Below are 23562 nucleotides of genomic sequence, written 5' to 3'. Positions count from 1 at the left end.
TGTGTTGTTTGCAAACTTTGCTGTCAATTTCCATGCACACCAGAACCATCATCAAACTCCGTAGGCAAGCCCATCATGAGTTGACACACAAAGCAAATCATTGTCAGCCTATGCCTAAAAAGACGCAGGGAGTCTTCCAGTTTTTTTTTAAGCGGCCATTTTGGGCCATTTCTAGGGCTCCATACTGTCCTAGAGATGTTGTCTGATTGCGACCAGATTGGAACCACGTATAATAAACAGACTGCAGTTTTTGACAATGTGTGTACATTTTGGTTGTTTGTCCTGCAATCAATGTAAACATGTTTTTTATCTCATCAAAATTCTGATCATACAATATCAAAATATTTGGATATATACAGCCATGTCCATATTGAACACTTGAAGTGGACATATTTAGTGAATGAGGGGTCCTCAAAATGTTCATGAAAACTCCCCAGTGCACTGTTATCTCTTTGGGTTTGAAATAAATCTTGAGTTTTCCCCAAAGTCAGTGATCTGACACTCAGTTTGCGTGTGGGCAGAAAGAGAAGAAGAAAAAAGAAACTAGAAATGTACAAGACATGTTTGTGTGTGTCCAAGAATAGTCTTCGCTCCTAGGATGCTTTGTCGGTTCCTTCGCTTGGCCAGAGGTGCTCTGAAGCAGCTGGCTTTGGAACAAGTGGCGTGCAAAGTGTCCTCCGCAACGGAGCCAAGCGACCGCGAGATGCAAACGTTTGCTTGTTGCCTTTTAACGCCCCTTCATTTTGCTGCACAATTACAGCTCCGTCGTGATTCGGCAGCACAAATAAGTCCTCGGGCGGCACTATCAGCTCGGTGACATTGTTCGTCTTGTGTTGTCATTGAGTACACACAATGCAGTGTTATTATAGTGAGTGCTGATCGCAGACATCCCCATCGATCCTCCCCTGGGAGCTAAGCCTAATCAAGCAGTGGGGCTGGGCTCTCCACCAACCGTACTTGTACACAATAGGCCTCGGGGCCCGCAAGGTCGGCCTCAAAGTCACACGGCCGGCTTCTTGGAGCAACCCATCTTTGTGTAGCGCTGCCGTTGAGTTATTTCTCCGGCGTTAATAAGCTTTTGATGTATGTGTCGCCTCGGCGTGCCTCTCTCGTTATAATCTGGGCGGGCTTTTCATGCCAGGACGACCACAAAGGCCTCCTTCGAGCACATGCCCGAGGATTACGATGCCGCCATAATTAACTTATTACCTTTTAAAGTGACTTTAGAATATCGACCCATATGTGTTCCCACATGTTTGACCTATAGAATTATTCACTTCATGTCGTCCTTTCTAAAGCCATCTTATACTTGTAGATGTTAGCCCCTCAGTGTCCTTCAAATTTATTTTGAAATTCAGCCCCCGAAAAATTTGGGGTTGATGTCCCCTTAACTCATTCACCCCCAGCCATTTTCACAGAAGCAACCCCCGTTGCTCCCAGTTGTTAAACTGAATTTTGACTGATTTTGCAAGGCCCACAGAATATTGTGTTCCATTGCTAAAAAAAAAACATGGAACCTACCAAAATAAAGATTCAAGGCTCTTCTTTCATCAGGAAAAAAAATATATTTGTATCTGTTTTGCAGCAATTATTGCTGCATTAGAATATAGCTAAGTTTCATCATTATGCTCAAATCTGTTGAAAACACTGGCAAAAAGAGCTAGTTGCAATATAGCCCTGGCTGATTTATTATACTCTGCTGCCACCTGCTGGCCATTTTTTGTAATAACTACCATTGCTTTAAGCGGCCTCTTCATGTCAGGAAGTTGTATCAAATCCTTCTGTATGCTCTAGCATAAAAAAACACATAAAACATATAAATACGTTTTTGGGAGTGCAGGACAAAGTATTAAAAAACATAAGTTTTTGGGTTTAAATTAGTTAAATAACCTGTACTTGTTTGAAGCGGTCGTTTTAGAGACATTTTGACAGTTTCCTGGGCTTCTTACCTAGAGTTGAGAGTAGATTTGTTTAATTGTCATTTGTCGAATTGCTGCAAAAGTTGAACCACGTTTATAGACAGATGTGTGATGCTTAATTGCGAACCTAACATTCAATTCAAATCGTTGTCAGACGTTTACCCCACTGAAATCAGTTCTTTCATCAACATATTTATAATTTAGAAGGCATGTCTATCATAATTAGACCAATAAAAAATGACACAAAACTTTTGAGGTCAAAGCCCAACCAAATTCTAATGACTAATTAATCAATCCTTGGTGTCTCCCATGTTTGGCAAAACCACCCTCTACTGCTGACCAAAACTCATTAGTCACAACTACAGTAGCGTTTTTGCCTACAGCCCATTTGATTAAGTGTGTAAGTTGTCTTGACTTGGTCTGTTTGACTGCAGACTAGCCTGATGCCCTGACCACGGTCAATACAAGATAGGATACCAAATGCGACAACAGCCGTTGCAAGTCAACAGAGCTGGGCATTAGCAGGCTAGATACTGTAAATGGATCTGACCGATGTGTAGCTTGTGTTTGCTGAAAGTATTTTATGGTTTGCTGGTAAATAAAGAAGGTAGGAATTGCTGATACAAGTCACATTTTCACAAATTCTTCTCCAATCTTGGGTTTAGTTCTTCTTTCAACAGTATATGCAGAATCAATTTGACAAAGTTGAAATGTCAAAATCAACTTTTAACAATAGTGGAGCTAGAATTACAAAATAGCCTCCTATTACAATGTATAGTATTGTGACCTAAACAGCAGCTCCCCACAGTGTGCCATGTAAGACAAGCTTTTAGATTAAATTGGCAATCTCGAAAAGCTCTTACAATTTGGTGATGTAATGCATGTGCCAAAGTGGTTTGTGGACAGGGGGGGGTGGGTAGGGGTGCAACCAGACGGGCAGCTGGGTGGCTGGAAATTAGATTGTTTTTTTTTTTAACAGTCCATATGGTCTCCCGGTTCAAAATCAAACAGGGGACAGAGAAATTGATTATCTTTTAATTAAAGGTAACCATATCCACCTTGGAGAGCCACTTGGAGAGAGTAATGCATTTAGCACACAGCTGCGGTCCCCGGCCAGCCAAAGATGGACTTCAGGGACCGTGGTGGCAGGAAAATGATCCGGAAAAAGCAATATGGCCGATTTGTAGAATGATAGCATCAACAAAATAAAGGAAATGGAGTTGTTTTCATAAGCCAAAGTGCAGCAGTGTCACAAAGTGGAGGGTAGATGGGGGTCTGTGGAGGTTAATGATGTGAGATTAATAGTTTAATTAGGAAGCTCGATAGCGGAGCTCGAGGCAGTCACCCAAACCCTTCCGCCGTGTCCCAGATTCATCAGTACTACACAACGAGGAAGGCATTTCAATTTGTGTTCACACAAAATACCTTTATTGTTCCCACTTAGTCACTCACTGCTGTACTTTGGAATCCTTTGCACTCAAGCTGAAGTTGTGCTTGTATGTTAAGCGGAAAGTCCTCAACTGAAACTTGTGGGAAGTCGTAAAATGAATTATATTTATGTTACAACACACCTGGATAATGTTTGGTCTCAAGCAAACACATTGTGGACGTGATGCAACTCACGCCAAATTTAAATCTTAATTTTCATCTTCCCATATACAGATATGTAAATTCATCATCAAAACCACCCCTTTACTTTGCGACTCTAATCATCTACGTAGACCTGGAAGATGTGTGTGTGTGTGTGTGTGTGTGGGGGGGGTCATTTTTATGTCATTTTCAAGTAATAAGAAAAGAGCTAAAGAAGCTAAACCTCTAAATGCTGTAAACCTCGCTGCTTTTATAATTCCAAGTATCCTTTTGTGTTGAAACGATCAATTCAGATGATCTCACCTTGCTGAATCAAAAAATGGTTCTTATTCAATCTATTTTCGAAAGCATTTGTCCTCATTAGGATTGCAGGTAGGCTGGAGCCTATCCCGGCTAACTTTGGGCGTAAGCCGGAGCGCACCCTGGACTGGTCGGCAGCCAAATCCAAACAAACAACCATTTGTGAGCTTAAAATGCAAGTTTTGGGAATTTGGTAGTAAGCCAGACTGCCCACGCAAGCACGGGTAAAATATGCAAACTCCACACGGAGGGGCCTGAGATGAAATCCTCAGAATTGTGAGGCAGAATTGTTAACCACTAGCTCGCCGTATTGTAGGCAGCGTTGAAGGCCCTGATGGGGCTGTAAAGCACTTCAACTGTGGTGGTAAGTCAGTGGTTTGCTCGTCTGATTTGCGTGCCAGCAGTGTGGGCATTGGACTGGCAACCAAGCCAGGGAAGGGTGTAGTCTGCTTTTCGCCCGAGGGCCCTGCTTTTAAAAACACTGAACATGATAAGCAGAATAGAAAATGTTTGGATGGAGACATGGTCATTTTTGTAAATGGTTCGGTTGGAATTTAAACATTGCCCCCGTCCCACAATTTGCGGTGGTGCTGCAACCTCTGTTCCATATCCAACGGATCTAACAGAGAGTACTATTGAGCCTTGGTTGAACTGTTACAGTTGAAGAAGCAAATCCTGTAGAGCCTGAATATCTTATGCTTCCTCGTATTAATACTGTAAGATAATTGATGTGAAGCTCGAGGAGAGTTGAAGGAGTTAAGACTAAAAAGGGTGGTGTGGTCAAGACGACAAGAACAATGGTCGGTCTCCGAGGGAGGGCTAATCCAAAGGAGGCAATTTAATTAGGTGAGTGGGGTTACAAGAGGGTCTTAGAGTGGGGTTGCACAGTGATGGATGATGAGCTCACCCCCACACCCCTAAAACGGGATGCCTGAAGAAGTTGGTAGCCCATCTCGCCAGCTGAGCCCCTGCGCCTCTTGGGATCATTTAATACACTTAACATTTAGCCCGCATTGATCTGTTAATTGTAGTGTAGGTGACCACGGGACCCCGACCAGCTGCATTAACAAAGCACCCTCCCTCTCGTACTAGATTCCACTTAGCAGAGTAGCTCACATTTCCATCACAATGGTGACACGATATTCAAAATTAACTTTGAATTTTGATTGACATGCAAGCATTTCTTGTACAAGTATGCAAAGCCCGTTTTAAGATTGTCTTGTGTAGACAGTGTGTGCTTTTCAGACAATGAGTCAGTTCATTAGTAGCAGCACACAACAGTAGCACCAAAAACATCACAAAACAATCTTGTTTTTTGATAAGCCTGTCTATGTATGTGACACAGGTACATTCAAAATTGGTGTATGAATATGTGTGAATGTGACAATGCTTTCCGGGCACTTCCCATTCATGAAAATCCCTCACCTTTCGGCAAAATTCGCCAGTTTGAAACCATAATAGGTCACCTACGTGATTCGTTCAGATCTGATGAGAACATATTTCAGGGGGTGGGGGGATTACCAGAGATTCAGTGTATCACTTAACTCTGGGTGAGATCGGTACCGATGGCGGCACGAATCACTTAAAATCAAACAGTGCCATATTCCAAAGCACATCTTAAGTTGTAAGCGAGTAGGAGAAGATGTGTTGGTAATTTTCTATAGCGCACTTGAACGCAGCAGTGTACGCACCACCAGTGTACTGACGTCACCCACTCGCGCTGGATTTCATTCACTCTACATTTCCGGGTTTGTGTGGAAGCAAGCGAGATTTGACCGCCGGCAAGCCAAACGAGAGTAAAGCTTCGCGGTTCCTAGCATGCTTTGGTTGAGCGTGGTGGTCCACCTGGTGCGTGGACTTCCTGGTGCTGAAGCCGAACAGTGGCTAGGATTCGAATCATGTTGTAAGGTGTGTGGCTTTACCATCATTACAATATATTATAGAGTTTTAGAACAATACTTACCACGTACTCGTTCGTAACTTCATGGGTAAAAATAAAATTGTGGCCAACATGTAGCACTAGCAAGCATTACATACTGCGCCGGATACATTAAAATGAGTTTGCTTCCAAGTCTCAATTATTCTCTTCATTGTCATTTACGCCCTCTTCCAACTGTTAATTTTTACGAGATTTTACTCCCAAATTGGGTTCGAAATCATCGTGTTATGTGCGGCAGGCACGTTCTTGAAAATGTGTTTAAACAACTGCACAAGGAATCAAAATAACACTAATACAATTATTTATCTTTTGTATTAACGCTTACCGTTCTTGTTCATTGTAAAGAACTTTGTGTCTCACTTTGTAATTAATTTGGTATTATTTACATATTAAGGTAATACCTTAACTTTTTCATTTTATTTTTTTTACTCCATCCTCTCTGGGCCATGGGTTTTAAACTCATGAGGTTTTATTATTTGTCAGATTTTATTTAATGAAAAATAACTGTTAAAGTGAATGTTCTTTTTAAAAATTATTGTATTATTGTTAAATAAATGTACATTTATTACCACAAACAACAGAACAAAAGTACCAATACCCTGGTACTGACAATTGGACCCGAACCAGTTCAAATGCGAAAGGTACCCACCCCTACTTGAAGGCAGTGCATGCTGTTCTTTCAACATCCATCCATAGTCCAATAAATGTAGCAAAGATGTTTGTATTTTCGCAAAAAATAAATCTTGACGCCATCAAATTTTGATCATTTAAATTTTCCATCCCTTCGTCCACTGCATCCCCCCAACCTGTTTGACGGGTGCCCGACGAATAATAATGGGCCAAAGTGCTTCTCACCTTTTTCACCCCTGACCCGTTTTCATGCCTGCATTCATCTCCCAATGTCATGAAAGCATTGCATTGATACATTTTACCTCGAATTAAGTACGGTCATAGTTTGGAGGACAATTCGAGCGTCAATGGAGATGCATGTTAAAACGTTATTATCCAAGGTTGTCTGTGCCTGGTTTATCAAAGCAAAGTGTCTGTGATTGTCTTGATGGTGCGATGAGTCTTCGCACATCTTCAAAAAGTACACTGCCAAAGGACAATTATGGCAGCAACAAAAATACTCAACAAAAACATTTTTTTCTCTTCTTTTTTTTTTTAGATTGTCTGGACAGTACTTTGTTAAAAGAAAGTCTCTGTGATTGGCTTGCGAGTTCTCTCCTAAAAGCCTTAAGCCATCTTAAGAAAGCCAGTAAGCATTTGAAGAACAATTGTGGCTGCTAATAAAGGTTATCGTAAAAAAAACATTGTTTATTATCCAGGGTTGTTAATCTGTTCATGAAACCAATGTGTCAGTAGTAACATGTCAAGTGGCCAACATCTGGGTGGAATTTCCCAAAACAGAATGGAATTAGCACTTGTAATGGTTCTAAAATCATCCATGACAAATATTTCATAAATCAACAACTGAACTGACGTTTGCTCCATATGATTTCTTTGGTCGTTACTAACATAACTATGAGATAAATTTTTCAAAAATAATTTCCAGTTTAATACATTTTGCAGAAACGTTATTTGTATAGAGCCCGCCATTGTTGTTTACATCGCAAAGCATTCTGCGTAGTGACGCAAAACAATTGTGATGTATACTAAGACCAGCAAAAAAGGAGACAAAATGCCGCACTGTGCGGCTTTTGGATGTTATACGGGAATAAAGAAAGCGAGGTAAGCCTCCCTAAAGAAACAAAGTTCCCACCTGCGGTATAGCGCTGTGAACCTTCTGCATTACAAGCCACCAGTGCGCTCCCTCTTGAGCTGAGGGCGATCGAACTCTTGAATGCGTCTGGTCAGTGACGAGAGCACAGCATGGGGGAGAGTGCTCTCCCAACTGCTCTCTCAATTTTTGACCATTTATGACTCATTGCCAAGATATTGTTGTCAAGGTTGTGAAAGACTAGCTTTGTGGGAGGTTCTCACAACTTTAGGTAGCATCAAGTATACTATGTAGCATTGAACTTCATAATTGTGCACAATAGCTTTCTAAGTAGCAACTTTATAGTGTTCACTAGTTCCTGAGAAATGTTTTTTCTAGTTAAATCACATAATCCCATTAATAAGTTTGTTACCATGGCAACCAATGCTAATATTTTCCAATTTTTTTTTCCAGCTTACATTATCCATACATTATGTGTAAATTCGAACATCTTAAATTCTATTTCTCTTTTGAATGTTTCCCCCCAGTAAAAAGCTCAATATTTCCGACTTTCAAAATTCTAGGTGCGTTGTACTCGCACAGAAGTGGCCATTCCAACCACACTCAGCAGTTTGACAGACTGTCATTTCTTGTAAATCTTGCCAAGTTCTGTCGTCTTGAGAGTACTGTGAGTCTAGGTCCATCTTCAGAAAGGCAGTACACATTTACAGTTATATTAAAGTTTTGGCTGGGAATGGATTAGTCATTAGTTTAATACTGTTATTGGTATTTTGTTTATTAAAACAAAGTACCTGCGATTGTTGAGGGTCCTTGAGTCCTCACCCTTGTTTAAAAAGGATGTAGGTGTTTGAAGGGCAATTTTGACGTTGACTAGAGACAGTTAAGGTATATTGCCCAAGGTTGTCTGTACTTGGTGTGTTATATGGGATACTTCACTCATTTTCAACAGTAAGAAGATAATATTTTGTCTATATTTAATGTGACATCAAACTAATGTGACTGGTCGTTACCTGTTTCCTGAGCACCCGTGATCTTCAACTGACATCAAGTGGCAAAATGTGTTTTTAAAGGTAATAATTGTACATGAAAAATAATGAAGTTATTACATTAATTCAAGACGAAATATGAACTTTCTACTGCTGATAATGGCTAAATAACTTTAAAACAAATGTTTCTGCAATTGTCTTGTGTACTGCCCCATGTTGTAAAAGGAAGTGCACATTTGAAGGACAATTATGCCGGTGAATTCAGTTACCCGGCAAAAACATTACGTTTGTTAACCGAGGTCGTCGAGACAAAGTATGATGAAGATCAGCAGCTGACTATCTGTTTGCTGAAGGTTTGCCATGTGTGAGTTGACAAATTGCCAATGGCGGTGAGTCACATTCGTCTAAATGTAGGGTGGACCCATGTCTGTGAACTGTACCGGTAAAATCAAAACTAATGGTGTTATCACAGGGACACCCATGTCAAAAGTACAAGCTTTTTTCGTAAAACATTTGTTTTAAATGGCCACTCCGGGCGTCGGGTCGTTCCTGAAATCACAGTATGTGTTTTTCTTCTTGGTCACATGGTGCTTATTGAGCCCTCTAAAGAGGGGAGAAAGTGTGTAGATTTTAGCAATGCCTCCCGAAGTCATAATCGGGCTGGAGAAGATGAAAGCCATTACATAACGGCGACTCACACAGAGAAGAGAGGAGCGAAGGGTAATTGCACTTAGAGTTCTTGTTCTTTCGCTGCTGTCTTGAATAATTCACCGAAAGCTGCGAGGCCTGATAGAAAGTCGCCCCTCCTCCTCCCCCTTTCCAACCCCCAACCCCTGCGTCTTCATGGTACGCTGGGGTATTTTGAAAGTTTGATGTTGTTCTCTTTGCTTCTCGCTTCTATGGGTTTAGACAGATAGGAAGGCATCTCAAGGCGACGAGTCACGTCGTTCGTCCAATTTGACTTGGGTGAAACGGCAATCTCCGACTCACGCCACGACAAGGAAAGAATATTGTTATTACTGTGTCATGAATCAATTTGCTATGATTTGACAGGGAAAGGAGGGACATTAAGGGTGTGCATTTGACTGCATTTCCTTGATATAATAATACTAATAATACTAATATTAATACTAATATTACTATTACTACTACTACTACTAATAATAATAATAATAAAAATAATAATGATAACAGATTTTATTTATACTTTACATTTAGAGAAAAATCTCAAAGTGCAGAAAACAGAATAGCAATAAAATCAAACAACAGATAAAAGGTATAAATCAAAAACAAAAGAAAACCAGGAAAAGCTTTTTGACAAAGGAAGATTTGTAGTTCTTTTTTTTTTTTTTTTAAATCCGCCATTTGAGATGGTCAGGGAGGGCATTTCACAGACGGGGAGCAGCAGCCTCAAAGGCCCTGTTGCCCTTTTGATCCTCTTAGGGGTAAAAATATTTAGCATTTGATCGATAGGCCCCTTGTTTAAAATAATTGGCTGTAGGATCCTCTGGTAATTTATTTAACATTTGTCCCCGGCCCAAAGCCACTTTCTCTCAAGATTGAACCTATACCTGCATGGAGATGGGATATACAAGCAGGGTTCTTTTTTTTCTTTTTTTATCACTCGACATGACTCTCTAAAGTGACCAGCCAATCAGAATTTGTAACGGCATTTTTTTTTTACTTTCGCTCTGCTGTTTTAATCTACCTTTATTTGTTTCGCACACAGTGTATCAAATGTCATTACGGCACAGTTATTTATTAGTACTGGAAAGTAGGCGTCACTGCCAAGGGTACAAATGACCGAGAACAAAACAAGTAAAAAATAGTTTATCTAGGGTTGAGCATTGTTTGAATTTAAACACTTACGGTTCCAAAGTATTCTTGATTTCTATTCTGTTTGGTGTGTCCAAACTAGGCCCATTCATTTTTAGCAGCTCACAACACATGGCAGACTAAAATAACATTTAACACGTCCATGTCATTTACCTGCATTGTACTTGAAAAATCATTAATGTTTTACTTTTATTACCTAGCTGGTTTTCCTCCAGCTATATTTACATATTATTTTATATTCTAGCTTGACATGTCTTCATCTACACTGTTGAATTGCTTTAGTGTTAAGTAAAATGTGTGGCCCTTTGGACAATTCATCTAACTCATTCAAACCCAAAAGCGTGTGAATACGTGTTTTAATACTTCGTCTTCACTCCCAAAAAGGTATTTCTATGATTTTTATGTTTTTTCCTATGCAAAAGCATAGAGAAAGCTTTGATGCAGCTCCAGATAATAAAGGGGTGGCTTAAAACAATGGTAGGAACTACAAATACAGCCAGCAGGTGGCAGCAGAGTTTAAGAGATGAGCCAGGGCCATGTTGCAACAAGCTCTTTTTGACAGTGTTTGAATGGAGGAATGTTAATCTCGATGAAACTTAGCTGTATTTTAATGCTAATTGCTGCAAAATGTTAGCTCGTTATTTACATTTGAGTTGACCCAGGGAAGGGAACGACACAGCACTCCGTTAACTTCGGCATATCATGCCATCCTTTGCACATTATAATCTTATTGTAAGTGAGGCGACTCGTTAACATAGTTAAGGCACACTTGTGATTGGCGCCAGCCGGTGCACCCGCGTGGGAGAACGTGACGCAGGCATGCGCACACTTGTTCGTTGGTCTCAGCAAGTATTCTTCCAGTCGGCAAATGAGGCTGACAGGCACCATTAACAAATGTTACTAATGGGTACTAATTTAGAACCCTGTAAAAGAACAAACACTTTCTGAATTCACAGTGAAGAGAGCCAGATTTGATGAAAAGGCTCATCACTGTGCATTTTGTTCACTAATACCCGCTATACTTATGCCTTGAATTTTTGAGAAAAAAAATCATATTTTATTTTTTTAATAATGAAGGGATTCAGTGAATGTGCATCGGAAACGACCTCCAACAAGTTTAAGGACCACTCGTCTAATTGCTACCAATTTTGAAACACCTACATTACAGAAAGCAAAATTCTGAGAAATTTGACGTCTTTTCCTTCATAGTGTGTGGGCGGATCATGGCTGCCAAAGTTTGAGTTTCATAACTGTGAAACGGTTACAGGTCTCAATTTTCATCTGCAAAACACAAATGAAGACATTATGTTTATTGGCTTAAACAGCCTGAAGTGGCTCAATCTCATTGGAGTAAATAACTTACAGGGGCGAGGCGGCTTTATATGGAATTAATTGCAAACAAGTTGCCCGCTAATGGCCTGCAAAAAGGCCTAAATGGAAGTGTTCCATTAAAGCCAGCCACACTGATGGCATGAGGCATATTCCCGCTAAGTGTCGCCTTGTGAAAATGATAACTTGCTAATTTATTATTAATAAGAATTAATGGTTTTCACTCTGCCGTGTGCAAATCGATCCGTGATACTCTACACTGCAGAGGAGGCTCTCAAGCAGGGCAGGTTTGGGAATGCGCTGATTGTCAGCCACAAAACAAAAAAAAACACAGAAAAGCTGTTAGCTGCTTTTATTTTGTCAGACGGGTAAAACTCCAAACCTTGTCTAACTATGAACAACATACTTTTTCACACAATAGACCTCATTTGCTGTGCTACATTCACCCTACAAACCAATGTTTTCTTTTGTTTTGCAACCCCATTTGAGTAAATAACAGAACTCAGAGAAAATGTCAAATACCCATTGCGCTGGGTTTTAAAAAAACAAACATGTTTTTAATTGTCAAAGCCATATTAAAAGCTTGCATATGAACATGCAATAGTTTTATGTGAGCTATAAAAATGAGGTCCACAGTAATCCTTGATAACAGTAATAGTAATTTAATAATGTATTGTGTATGTAATAATACATTAAAGCTACTCAAAGCAGAACATTGAATTTCAAATCGCTACTGCCACGTGTGGCCGAAAAAGTAAACTGCACACTCCCTTCTGCAATTACACAATGCGCACATGACATCACATCCGCAGACAGAGGGCGGGAAATTTGAACCTGAATCTCGTCTGAAAACTATTGGCCAAAAACTTGCAGGAGTACTCATTGTCAACAGCTAAGGTGTTAATCTGCTAATTAGAAGATGTTTGAGTCATAAATGGTCAAACAAAAAGGCTGTCTATTGAGCAGCTTTAATGTCAACAAATTATTCATCTTTTCTGACATCACGACTGGCTGCTTGTGCCGCTGTAATGACTGACCTGTAGAGCTGAAAAATGTTGGCACAAAAAAACTAATTATGTTGACTGGGTTATGAAATTCCGTGCGATTTTGAAACGTTTTAAATAAGTACATTTAGTCCATTAATCTTTGCCATGAAAGACGTGAGAATTCCACGATTTGGCTTGAAGCGGCCATTTTAGGATCTTTTTGGGTTGTTACCGGGGACTCTTCAAAGTCCGATTTTGAATTTATTTCATTAATCACATTTACTTCCAATGGCTCGCTACTGGAAAGACATTGGAATTCTGCCACTTTGGCTTCAAGCAGACATTTTATGTTATTTCTCAGGGGTCTTTCAAAGGTGAAATTGGCCTATAGATGTCACCTAATTACTACCAAATATACCAGGCAGATGAGTAATGCTAAATTGTGTATCATTTCATGCGACCGTGTAGTGTTTTTTTTCTTTACACCACAACCATTTTCCAAACGCTAGCCAATTTGGCCAAGGAACTGATTGCGTGCCACGTCGCCTTACGGAAGGGGTGAAGCTGCAAATTGGACTGCTATAATGACTTACCTGCTCAAGCTGCTCCATGACTGCACGTACCTGACTGAGTTATGAATTCTGCTTCATTTTGTCTTTTAATTTAACACTGTATTTTGTAGTGTAACACGAAGCCTAAACATTGTTAAAGTCACCCAATTACTGCAATAACAGTAACTGTAAAATATCACAAATTGAAAAAAAGATATAAGCCACAATACACCGGAGGAAAAAAATGCTGAGTTATGAAATTTCACTTCATTTTCACTCTTAATAAATGTATCTACTCCGGTCGTTTGATTTTGATTTGAAGGTCACATCTTTGATCATGTTGACATTGCAATATTTTTATTTTTTCTGACTTCGAAGTAATATTGGCATATTCCTAACCTAGAAATTCTGTCGACAGGCACGTTCTGTAGCCCGAATTTGACAGTTTATGGCAAACGCCACCTCGAAGAGGAGCATGTGTTAGAAGGCACGCTGCGTCAAGAAAGGAGTTTGAAACCTTCTTTAGAAAAAAAAGCCTTGAAAGAAGGCGAGTGAGCGTGCACCTCGGATGAGGTGGAGGATTTGCATAGGTAGGCTTATGTGTTCTTCACCTTATCCTTGCCTTTGTTTTCATTTGACAACTGCCTGACAGCCAAGAAAATGGGACACAGGCATGGAAAAAGGGTTTAAGAAAAGAAGTGACAAAACCAAAACAGTTTCATAACCTCAAGCGGTGTTGCGGGAACACAAAGTCCAAAAGGGATACTGTGAAATTAATTGCACTATTTGTATTAATTAAAGATTCATTGGTTTCCTTGTGTCCTTTATTACTAAAATGACAACATTCATGGCAACATTTTCTCATGAAGAATTGCATCAAATCCAGAAAATTAAGACATTGTGGGTGACCCATAAGGTAGTGGTGGGGTGGTAGTAGGCCTTGTTGGTCACCACAACATCATCATTGTCATTAGGGCTGCCTAAATCCTAATATTTATCATTAAAATGATTTTGAAAAAGTCAAACAATTGAACCAAAAATTTGGCAAAAAATAAAATAAAAATGTATACATTTTATACATACTTTTCCTTTTTTCCTTTTTTTTTTTTTTTTTTTTTTTTTTTACAAACACCTGCACTCCTTCAAGTTGCCATAACTGGATGGCGTGTGTTTACAACAACACTGAACTCTTGCTGTCCCCTGTTTACCTTCACTGAAGCGCCACACCCGACGCGATCGCGTGTCGATGCGACAATGGCCACACCTCGGCTTTAATTACCGCCACAATAATATGAGCCACACCGGTACGCTTGCTACCGCTTCTTCTTTTCAGCTCACATTACATCTCCCAGTCATAAGGGAGGCGGGAAGGGGAACACCTAAAACCGCTGAGGCAAGGACCCACACAGACGCGCACATACACGGGATGGAATCATTATGTCCGCAAAGGCAGCTTTCCCTTACTGGAATCCAATGGGAAAACTCCAGCAATGGCTGCCACCACTTTGTTCCACAACCTTGGTTGGCAGCGGAGGGCTAATTAGTCAGATTTTTTGGCGGGTTCGGTATACCGTGTTTCCTCAAATAGTTGCAATGTGGTGCCCCTCAATTCATCATGAGGTTCCACTCATACAAAATACAAGGTTAAAAGCGAGAATTTTATGATTATTTTTCCCCCCATCGGATTTATGTATGAAATTTATATTGGACTGTTTATTGAGAGGTCTCAACTCACTCAGTTGTTCTTCGCAGATGATGAAGAATATATGACAGAGTACTGCTATCTACGTGTCACTGTTTGTGTTGAATCCATTGTTTAATGAGTTATACCGCTGCAAAATGAAATCTCAATTTTAGTTTTTGTTTTTTTCAGTCATTCAAGACGATTACGATTTTAATCAATTTTATTCTAATAAACACAGCAAACATGTATTTAAAGGTTTAATTTATTCAAAAATAATTCATATGCAAAATGTTCAGACAACAATAAAGGTATACTGATTCTAAATCAGTTTTAACATAAACGTAAAATTCATAGTTTGCACATAAATGTCACAATTAGTTACAAAGTAGTTGGTCGCTATTGCTATTGTCTTGTAAACCACCCATCCAGCATTCTGCCACTTGTGCAAAGTTACATTTGGATGTAACAAGATAAGAACCACAGCTGTCAATAATCCAGAAGATAAAACTCGATTTCATGATTTAATTTTCAACGATTCGATTTTGAAGATGACGATTAATCAAATTATTTTGATTCATTGCGCAATTCTACTACTGCAAAATAGATGCTAATTAGCATCCTCATAAGTGAACTGACCGCTAGGCCTATGTGGTTGTTTCAAATACGCAAAATATAATTCTCTGTGTTTTATGTTTAGTTTTAACAGTCAACTTAAATTTGTAGTGGCAATAAACGGCTTGAAGCCATTTTATTTTAAAAAAGTGTTCACTATTTGCCAAAGTGTTGCTAATTGTGAAGTGAGTTGAGTTCACTGCCACCAAACAGCACTTATATGTGTCTCAAGTCTGTGCATGCGAGTTAAAGAAAAAAAAAAACAGCCTGAAGGATAACTTGTATCGCAAAAAACTCAACGCAACTCTCAAGGTAGCCCTGTATTTGCGTTTACACTCACTCTTTTTATTAGTTACACCTGCACTCCATCTCTCTTATTGGATGTTATTGGTCGGGTGGACTCAACCGGTAAGTGCGCATAAATCTTACAAGCTTACAAAAAATGCAATTGCAACATGTCAAAGTGGGCGCCTTAAATGTGACAAGTTTTTCGCTTTAAAGCCCGAGCGGGATAATCCACCCTAAACGGCAGATGTCACTTAGCGCAAATTGCTACAAGGTGTTTTTTTATACATACTTTGGGGAGTGTGTGTAATATAAATGTGAGGTTAGCCAGCGTGTCTTTGAATTAAACATGGTCATTCCCCACAACACTTTCCATTTAAATAAGAGCAAGACGCTCAACTGTGCGGGTTGTTATGCCACGCAGAATAATCTCTCGCATACACACATGCACACACACAACCATCCCTATTGTTCCTCAACCCGGCTGACATTTGGCTGATATTTTGGCCCTGCTCGTTGCACTGAAAATATTTAGAGTGCAAATCTTTCTTTTTTTCCCTGCAGGCGCCAAGCTGCACTAATGATCGCAACCTGATAAGCTCTTATGCCCGAGCATGCATCGTTGCGTGCAAAGGGAGGATTGGGTTGTAAGGGAGGTTGCGAGGGGGCTCTGTACCGGCATTCTGAAGACCTGATTATCACCGTTATGACATCCAGAGTCGCCGCCGTAACATCTGTCTCATGACACTTACCGTTTAAAGTTAATATGGTGGTTTTCGCTTGTGGATCAGACGGTATTAAAAGCGCTTTCAAATTTAGGATGCATGGCCTCAAAACATTTAGCATCAACGGATCTTAAAAAATGGGACTTGGGGGATAAGTAGAGGAGGAGTTTGACTTTTTCTTTCCTGTTTAATCCGCTTAAGCCAAGCTTGTTAAATTTTGATAGATAGCTCCGATGACTTGGAAACAAACGGTGTGCATGGGGCTCGTTTCAATAGTTCATCCACATCTCTTCTGAGTTATTCAGGAAATGTCAAAAGTGTGTCAACACTCATATGCGGAGATGTTCTGGGTCACTAAAAGAAAACTGTTCAAATATATTTTTTAATACTACTTTGAAGGAACGGGATAAACGTTTTTCATTAATGAATTTACAGTCTATGTTTTTAACTTTTATTCTAAAAAAAGAAAATCGTTATCAAATCAAATCTTAAGGGACCCAAAAAAATTGTTTTTTTTAATTGGAATTTTATTCTGCCAAATATCGGAATAAGCATCATCCTAAAAAATATCCACATGAATCGGGCCCTAATTGCTAGTATAATTTTGTATTATTTATTCTAATATACTTCTTTGCATGTGTAATGAGATCTGTTATAATTACATCATTAACTTATTTGCTCGCAAAAACGTATAAAAACGTTCCATTTTAAATATTGTTATTATCCCCAAAACATATCTATATTTATTTATACATATTTATACATTTCTTTTTTTTCTTCTTCTTTCTGGAACATTTCTTATCTTGTTGTTTTTATGCTAGAGCATACAGAAGGCTTTGATGCGGCCTCTGACCTGAAGAGGTCGCTTAAAGCAATGGTAGTTCTTACAAAAAAATGCCCAGCAGGTGGCAGCAGAGTATAAGTTATCAACCAGGGCTATGTTGCAACAAGCTCTTTACCCAGTGTTTTCAACAGATTTGTGAATAATGATGAAACTTATATTCTATATTCTGCAAACCGGAAACAGATACAAATACTTTACTATATTACTAATATTAGTATACTTTTTCCTGATGAAAGAAGAGACTCTAATCTTTCTTTTGGTAGGTTCCATGTTTTTATAGCAATAGAACACAATATTCTGTGGGCCTTGCAAAATCAGCCAAAATCCAGTAAAACAGCCAGGAGTGAAGGGGGTTGCTTCAGTGAAAATGGCTGGGAGTGAATGTGTTAAAAAGCAAAAATGTTTTAATGTTGATTCACTGTCATCTACTTTCAGACCTGCCAAGCTTCATCAAATCCCCCGAGGACCAGACGGGCATCTCGGGCGGCGTCGCGTCTTTTGTGTGCCAGGCCAGCGGCGAGCCCAAACCCCGAATCACCTGGATGAAGAAGGGCAAGAAAGTCAGCTCGCAGCGTTTTGAGGTGAGCACACACAACTCGTGACTTATTTGCACTGACGAGCGAAATGTGTCGTCCGGCCTCCCCATTACCATTGATCCTCAAACAAAGCACACCCGGCCGGCTCTTTCTCCAAGCAAGACCAGCCAAGTCTCCCTCCTTTGCCTTTAATCTTCTTCTGTCTGAGTTTATAGAGTAGTCCACTTCATCTTTGTGTATCCTCGCACCCGCATCGCTCGGCTACATCTTCTCCGCCCATGCATTGCTTTTGATGTGGTCGTCGTTGCCGCTTCTTTCGGCACATATGAACCAAGCAAGATACCTCACACGGCTTTCCCGACCATCTGTAACCAAATATGCCGGTCCTGGCGGGCGTTCTTTTGTCTTTTATGTTTCCTAATCTGTCTTTTATGCACAGTTTTACATTAACACTGTGCCCAAATATATAGAACACAGCCTCCCTTGTTATTAAAGTACCACTGATTGTCACACCCACCTAAGTGGGGCGAAATTCGTTCTCCGCATTTGACCCATCCCCTGAGGGACCGGTGAGCAGCAGCAGGGGCCGCACTCGGGAATCAGCTTTTGCTTTACTGGGGGGAAAAAAAAAAAAAGATTCTGGAGTGTGTCTGGGATTTTTGTCATTCATGATGGACGTTAAATTCAACTCACCCGTGCTCGGACAATGTTTTTTTTGCACCCAGAGTACCGGTAGTAGCCACCAGTAGTGTTAGTGTCACACTTAGAAAATCACTGAGTCCAACAAAAAATGAAGCAAAAAATGTTTTGTTTTTTGGGTAACATTTTAGTAGTATTTTTAATTTTTTTTTGCATTGGGTGGATGGAAAAATAAATTAAAAATGTTCAAGTATTTATATGTATTTATGTTATATAAGGATATCTGGGTAGTTCTTAAAAAATATCTGGCATTGTTTTTTGGGGAGAAATTTTGTTTATCAAAAGTGCTAGTTGTATCGGTGCTTTGGTATCTGTACGGGGGTGACTACTCAAGATTTGAGTACTCGTACTGGTATTTGTATGGAAAAAAGCGGTATGAAACATCCCTAATATATACATATATGTTTATGTACAAAGTATTTGCATGTTAGATAGATTTGTATGTGTGTGTTAGCGCGTCTCTTTCCGACTCATGCGTTTGATACCGGGGATTTTTTCATACTCCACAGTCTCCACTTTGCTGCCGTGTGACCTTGATTAGCTTGTATCAGAAATCAGAACAAGTTTTTATGCTGCAATAGAGTGAAATGGCGACGAGAATATAAAAAAAAAAGTAAACTGACCTCCTGCTTTGCCTTCTCCCAGGTGATCGAGTTTGATGACGGCTCGGGGTCCGTGCTGCGCATCCAGCCGCTGCGCACTCACCGCGACGAGGCCATTTACGAGTGCACGGCGGCCAACAGCGCCGGCGAGATCAACACCAGCGCCAAGCTGACCGTGTTTGAAGGTAAGACAAGGCCCTCCTCTCCTCACTTCACCATCCATTTGCATCGGGACACTCTGAGGATTCCTTGCATTTGTCAGCGTCAGACTGGAGCAATTCATGTCAAGTTAACATTGAGTCCCACAGTTTTAGGTAGAGATAAGCACGATATCCAATTCATCATTGATTGTGGAATTGGTTGTTGATTAATCACACTACTTGCTTGCACCTAAAAGAGGCTGTGTTGATTCGCCTCCACTTAATTTGCTGTATAAAAAAAAGACAAGATGTCATCTATGGGAAGATAAGCTACATCTATGTGATGTGTCTGTCTGGGCAGCGTTATTTATGAGTTTAAATCGTTCAGAAACACAATTTCTCCTTGATAGGGATATAATGATATCCAAACATCGTGGTACGATATTGTTATATGATATGAACCTCACAATACGATAATTATCACGATATTTGGGGATGTTGGTGATGTTATAATACTGTATAGAAACTCACTCAATATTGTAAAAAACAAACAAACAAGAAAAAGCTCATGATATTGAAAAAAGCACAATATTGTGTTTTTGAACATACTGTAATAATAGCAGTGACAGAGCTAAATCTATGCCAATAGGTACGACACACACATCTTGAATTATTGTACTTTATAAACGATGTGCAGCGTGTGTTCTTTTTGGCTCAGCTGTGCAAAGTATCATGGTCTATGTAGTTCACAATTCTGTGTTCGGCTGAAGTGGTGAAAAAGTAATGTTTTTTGATGGAGATGCGTGCTTTAATATCGTAATATGACAACGACAATATTGTGGCAATTTTAACATCGTGATATCACGATTTCACTCTTCTTGTTACATCCCTAGTATTTACAGGGTGTGTACTGCCTTCCGAAAGGACTGCTTTATTTTCATGAATTGTGTGTGTATATATACAGTGTGTGTGTGTGTGTGTGTGCGTGTGTATATATAAAAATCTTGAATATTCTTTAAAAAAGAAAATGAAAATATGTGGTAATTTATTTTGTCAAAATTTTATTCATTGATTTCTTGTTTCATCTTCACCTCACGAGTCTAAACATGACATTCTGATTAATATTACATTTGTGGAATATGAGTTATGAAGCAAAATACAGCCGTTTTTATTGATCGTAGGGGCGGCAATTTTGCCACTTGCTTTTGACTGAAGACAACATTAATGTTGCTCAGGGATCAGGCAACGACCAATCACAGCTCACCCGTTTTATGAAGCTGCGCTGTGAGTGGTTGTTACCTGAGACCTGAGCAACTGGGATGTCATCTTCAGTCGACAGCAAGTGGCAAAATGGCCGCCCCCCGGAGAAAGATTAAAACGGCTTGATTTTATAGCTTATCTCATATTCCACTAATGGAATATTAACCAGAATACCATATTTTGACTAGTGGGGCTACATAGAACGTATCATTGTTAAAAAAAAAAAAAAAAACGGGGGGGGGGGGGGGGTGTTTGACTTTCCCTTTAATTAATACTTCATGTATATTATGTTTTCATTTGTAGTTTCTATTGTTTGGATTTTGCAGATACTTTGTGATATAAAGGTGTACACTTTGGAGTTGATCCGAATTTGGATTGTTCAGCCTTGGGGGAGGTTGACACCTCTTCCGCTGAAAACCGACTCCCAACACGACATGTCTGTAATCCACAAAATGGCCCCACAGTCAGCGAGCGACGTGCTGAATAATCACACAAACAGCAATTGGAGTGTTTTCCACATATCGGCGTCCCACTTCCTCACTCCTCACCCCTCCCCCGCTCGCCCTCTACCCACTCCTCCTCGGTGGCGTTAATGTACATGATGTATGTGGACAGAGGTTCTGCACCCCGTCCCCCGCTCAGCCTTCCATATCAGTGGCTCGTGAGCGTGCATTTCCTCCCTAATTGATTGTAATTTTGTCATGTGGATGCGAGTCACTGCGGGGCTTTGATTCCATTAGAAAAAAGGAAAAAAAAAGCCTGCGAGCGAGCCAGTGGGAGGATGAGGGTCATCCGCCGCCGTCACGCCGGACTTACAGAAGATCCCATTCCTTCCTTTTCCCCCTCCACGCTCATTTGATATCATTGGTCGGGCCTTGTGTAATCTTCCCAAAGGGACTTTTGCTTTACTTGATTCGACCCCCACACTCCCTTACTCGTCCTCGTCTTGTGCATTATGAGGAATTGTGTGGCACGAGGTGAACACGAGTCACATGGCATTAGGCGCAAGTACAAGTACACAGTCCCCCTAGTTATTGTGGGAGTTATCAGGAAGAACAGCTTTTGCTCTCCTGGGAAAAAAAAAACAAGATTCTGGAGTGTGTCTGTGGGATTTTTGTCATTCATGTTGGGCCCTGAGAGAGGCCATAGCTCGCTGTATTTGTCACACTTCATCCCAGAGGTGTTTGATGGGCCTCTTCCACAGCAAAGTCACGCATCTGGGCTGTCACCATGCTTTGGGCTGTGGGAACACTTGCACAAACTGTTCCCACAAAGTTGGAAGTATACAAATGTTCTTAAGTCCCTAAAATAAAAGAAACAATTTTGGAAAAGTAGGAAAAATCATTTTTTGAGAAGCAAGACATGCTAAGTATATGCTGTACTTTTAGAAGTAAGGCTTACAATTTTTTCATACAAATTTTTGTCAATAAAAATTGCATAATTTTGAGAAAATAGTAATATACAGTAAACATGGTTTTACAATAGGCAGTCTACTCCAACCAATGACTAACTAGCCTTTTAACCTTTTTTTTCTAGCTGTGTAGTAATAGTCTATGTATGCACAGCACATATTTTTCAAATGTTGCATAGGGACAGAGGCATACAAAACATTATGTAAGGAACCGGTAGCATAAACACCTCCCTCTTGAGCCTTATGTCTACTCCATGAACAAATACTGTCCAGCTCAACGTCTAGCTAGCAGATATCATTGCAAGTGAGTCAGATGCATTTTGTTTGCCAAAACAGCATGTTACCTACCGAAAGTCATATTTGAAAGGTTTTCAGGAAACAAGAAAAAAACAAAACAAATTTAAGAAAGAAGAGTCACGAGAAAATATATAAGAGCACAATATATCAATGTCAATACAATGGTGATCGAACAATTTCTTAGCTTTGACTTCCGAGCGGAAATTTGAGATACGAGCACGCTGTGGTGGCAGTGAACTCAACTCACTTCTCAATAAGTAGCACTTGGGCTATCAGTGAACAACTCATCAAAAAAGCGACTTCAAGCTTTTTATTTTTTACTCCCAGTTGAAGTTTACTGTCAAACGAATCCAAACATGGAGAATTACACGAGTATTTACAACAAACACATAAGTTTAGGCTTTCAGTTCGCTTGCTTAATACTAAACATATTTCCACCATTTCCATTCATTTCAAAGGGGATGATTTGAGTCAGGAGTTTAGTCATGGAACTAATCTAATCGTATCTCAAGGTGCTACTGTATTATTACGGTAGGTTATAAAAGACTTTGACAATTATGCTATTAGACTATCGACTTGGCTCTACAGCAAACCTGTCAAGCTATTTGAAACCACATTATAGAAATGTTATATAATTTCCCCCAAATAAGGCAAGTACACTTTTAATTGTACTTTATCTTAAGGAAACAATTTAAATGTGATTAAAAATGTTCCTCACAGAAAAGGTACGTTGACATTCTTGAAGTCCATCAATATTTTTCTTTCTTTTGTGCATGTAGCTTTTTCCTCTGAAGCGATGAAGAACATTCATTTATCACAATACGTTTCAAAAGTCAACTGGACATTCCTTGCAGTTTTCCATCAACGGTTTCAGACAAGACTCATATCCATGAGTAAGAGTCGACTGTTTTGAGCCCACAAAAGCAAAACAATGTGAGCTCATATATCTTGTGTGGAAGAGCCGCTCTCGGCCTACAGGCTCAGGCAAGCCGGTGCTGCCTGCCTGCACTTACCTGCCCGCAGAGGAATGGGCAGGCAGCCAAAGCAAGCGGGCGCCCGCTGAAGGTGAAGGCTTCATTGAGCGTCTGAAGTGTTTGACACAAGAGAGACAGATGTTCTTGTTTGAAAACAGACTCCTGTTACTCAATGGCCGTTGTTGTTTTGCATCTGCCCTAAATGTACAATAACCTGCTGGATTTGTCATTTTGTTCTTTGCTGTTCTTCTTAGGAAAAAGAGGGAATTATGTTGAAAATGTATATATTACAATTTCGGGGTGTGGGCATCACCAAAAGACGATTCAATACTTTTTT

General features: G+C 39.9%; 1 protein-coding gene across 20 annotated transcripts in view; it reads left to right on the top strand.

Moving 5' to 3' along the window:
* Positions 1-23562, top strand: part of ptprfb (protein tyrosine phosphatase receptor type Fb) — a 257682-nt gene that overhangs the window by 103849 nt on the left and 130271 nt on the right. For all 20 annotated transcript variants that reach the window (XM_077555459.1, XM_077555456.1, XM_077555457.1 and 17 more), the window contains exons 3-4: positions 17742-17887; positions 19187-19328. In XM_077555459.1, the coding sequence (XP_077411585.1) occupies positions 17742-17887; positions 19187-19328 (288 nt within the window). The remainder of the gene's footprint in view (positions 1-17741; positions 17888-19186; positions 19329-23562) is intronic.

This window comes from Vanacampus margaritifer, chromosome 2 (genome assembly GCF_051991255.1).
Source record: "Vanacampus margaritifer isolate UIUO_Vmar chromosome 2, RoL_Vmar_1.0, whole genome shotgun sequence".
Lineage (NCBI taxonomy): Eukaryota > Metazoa > Chordata > Actinopteri > Syngnathiformes > Syngnathidae > Vanacampus > Vanacampus margaritifer.
This window is presented reverse-complemented; position numbering and strand designations above follow the sequence as displayed.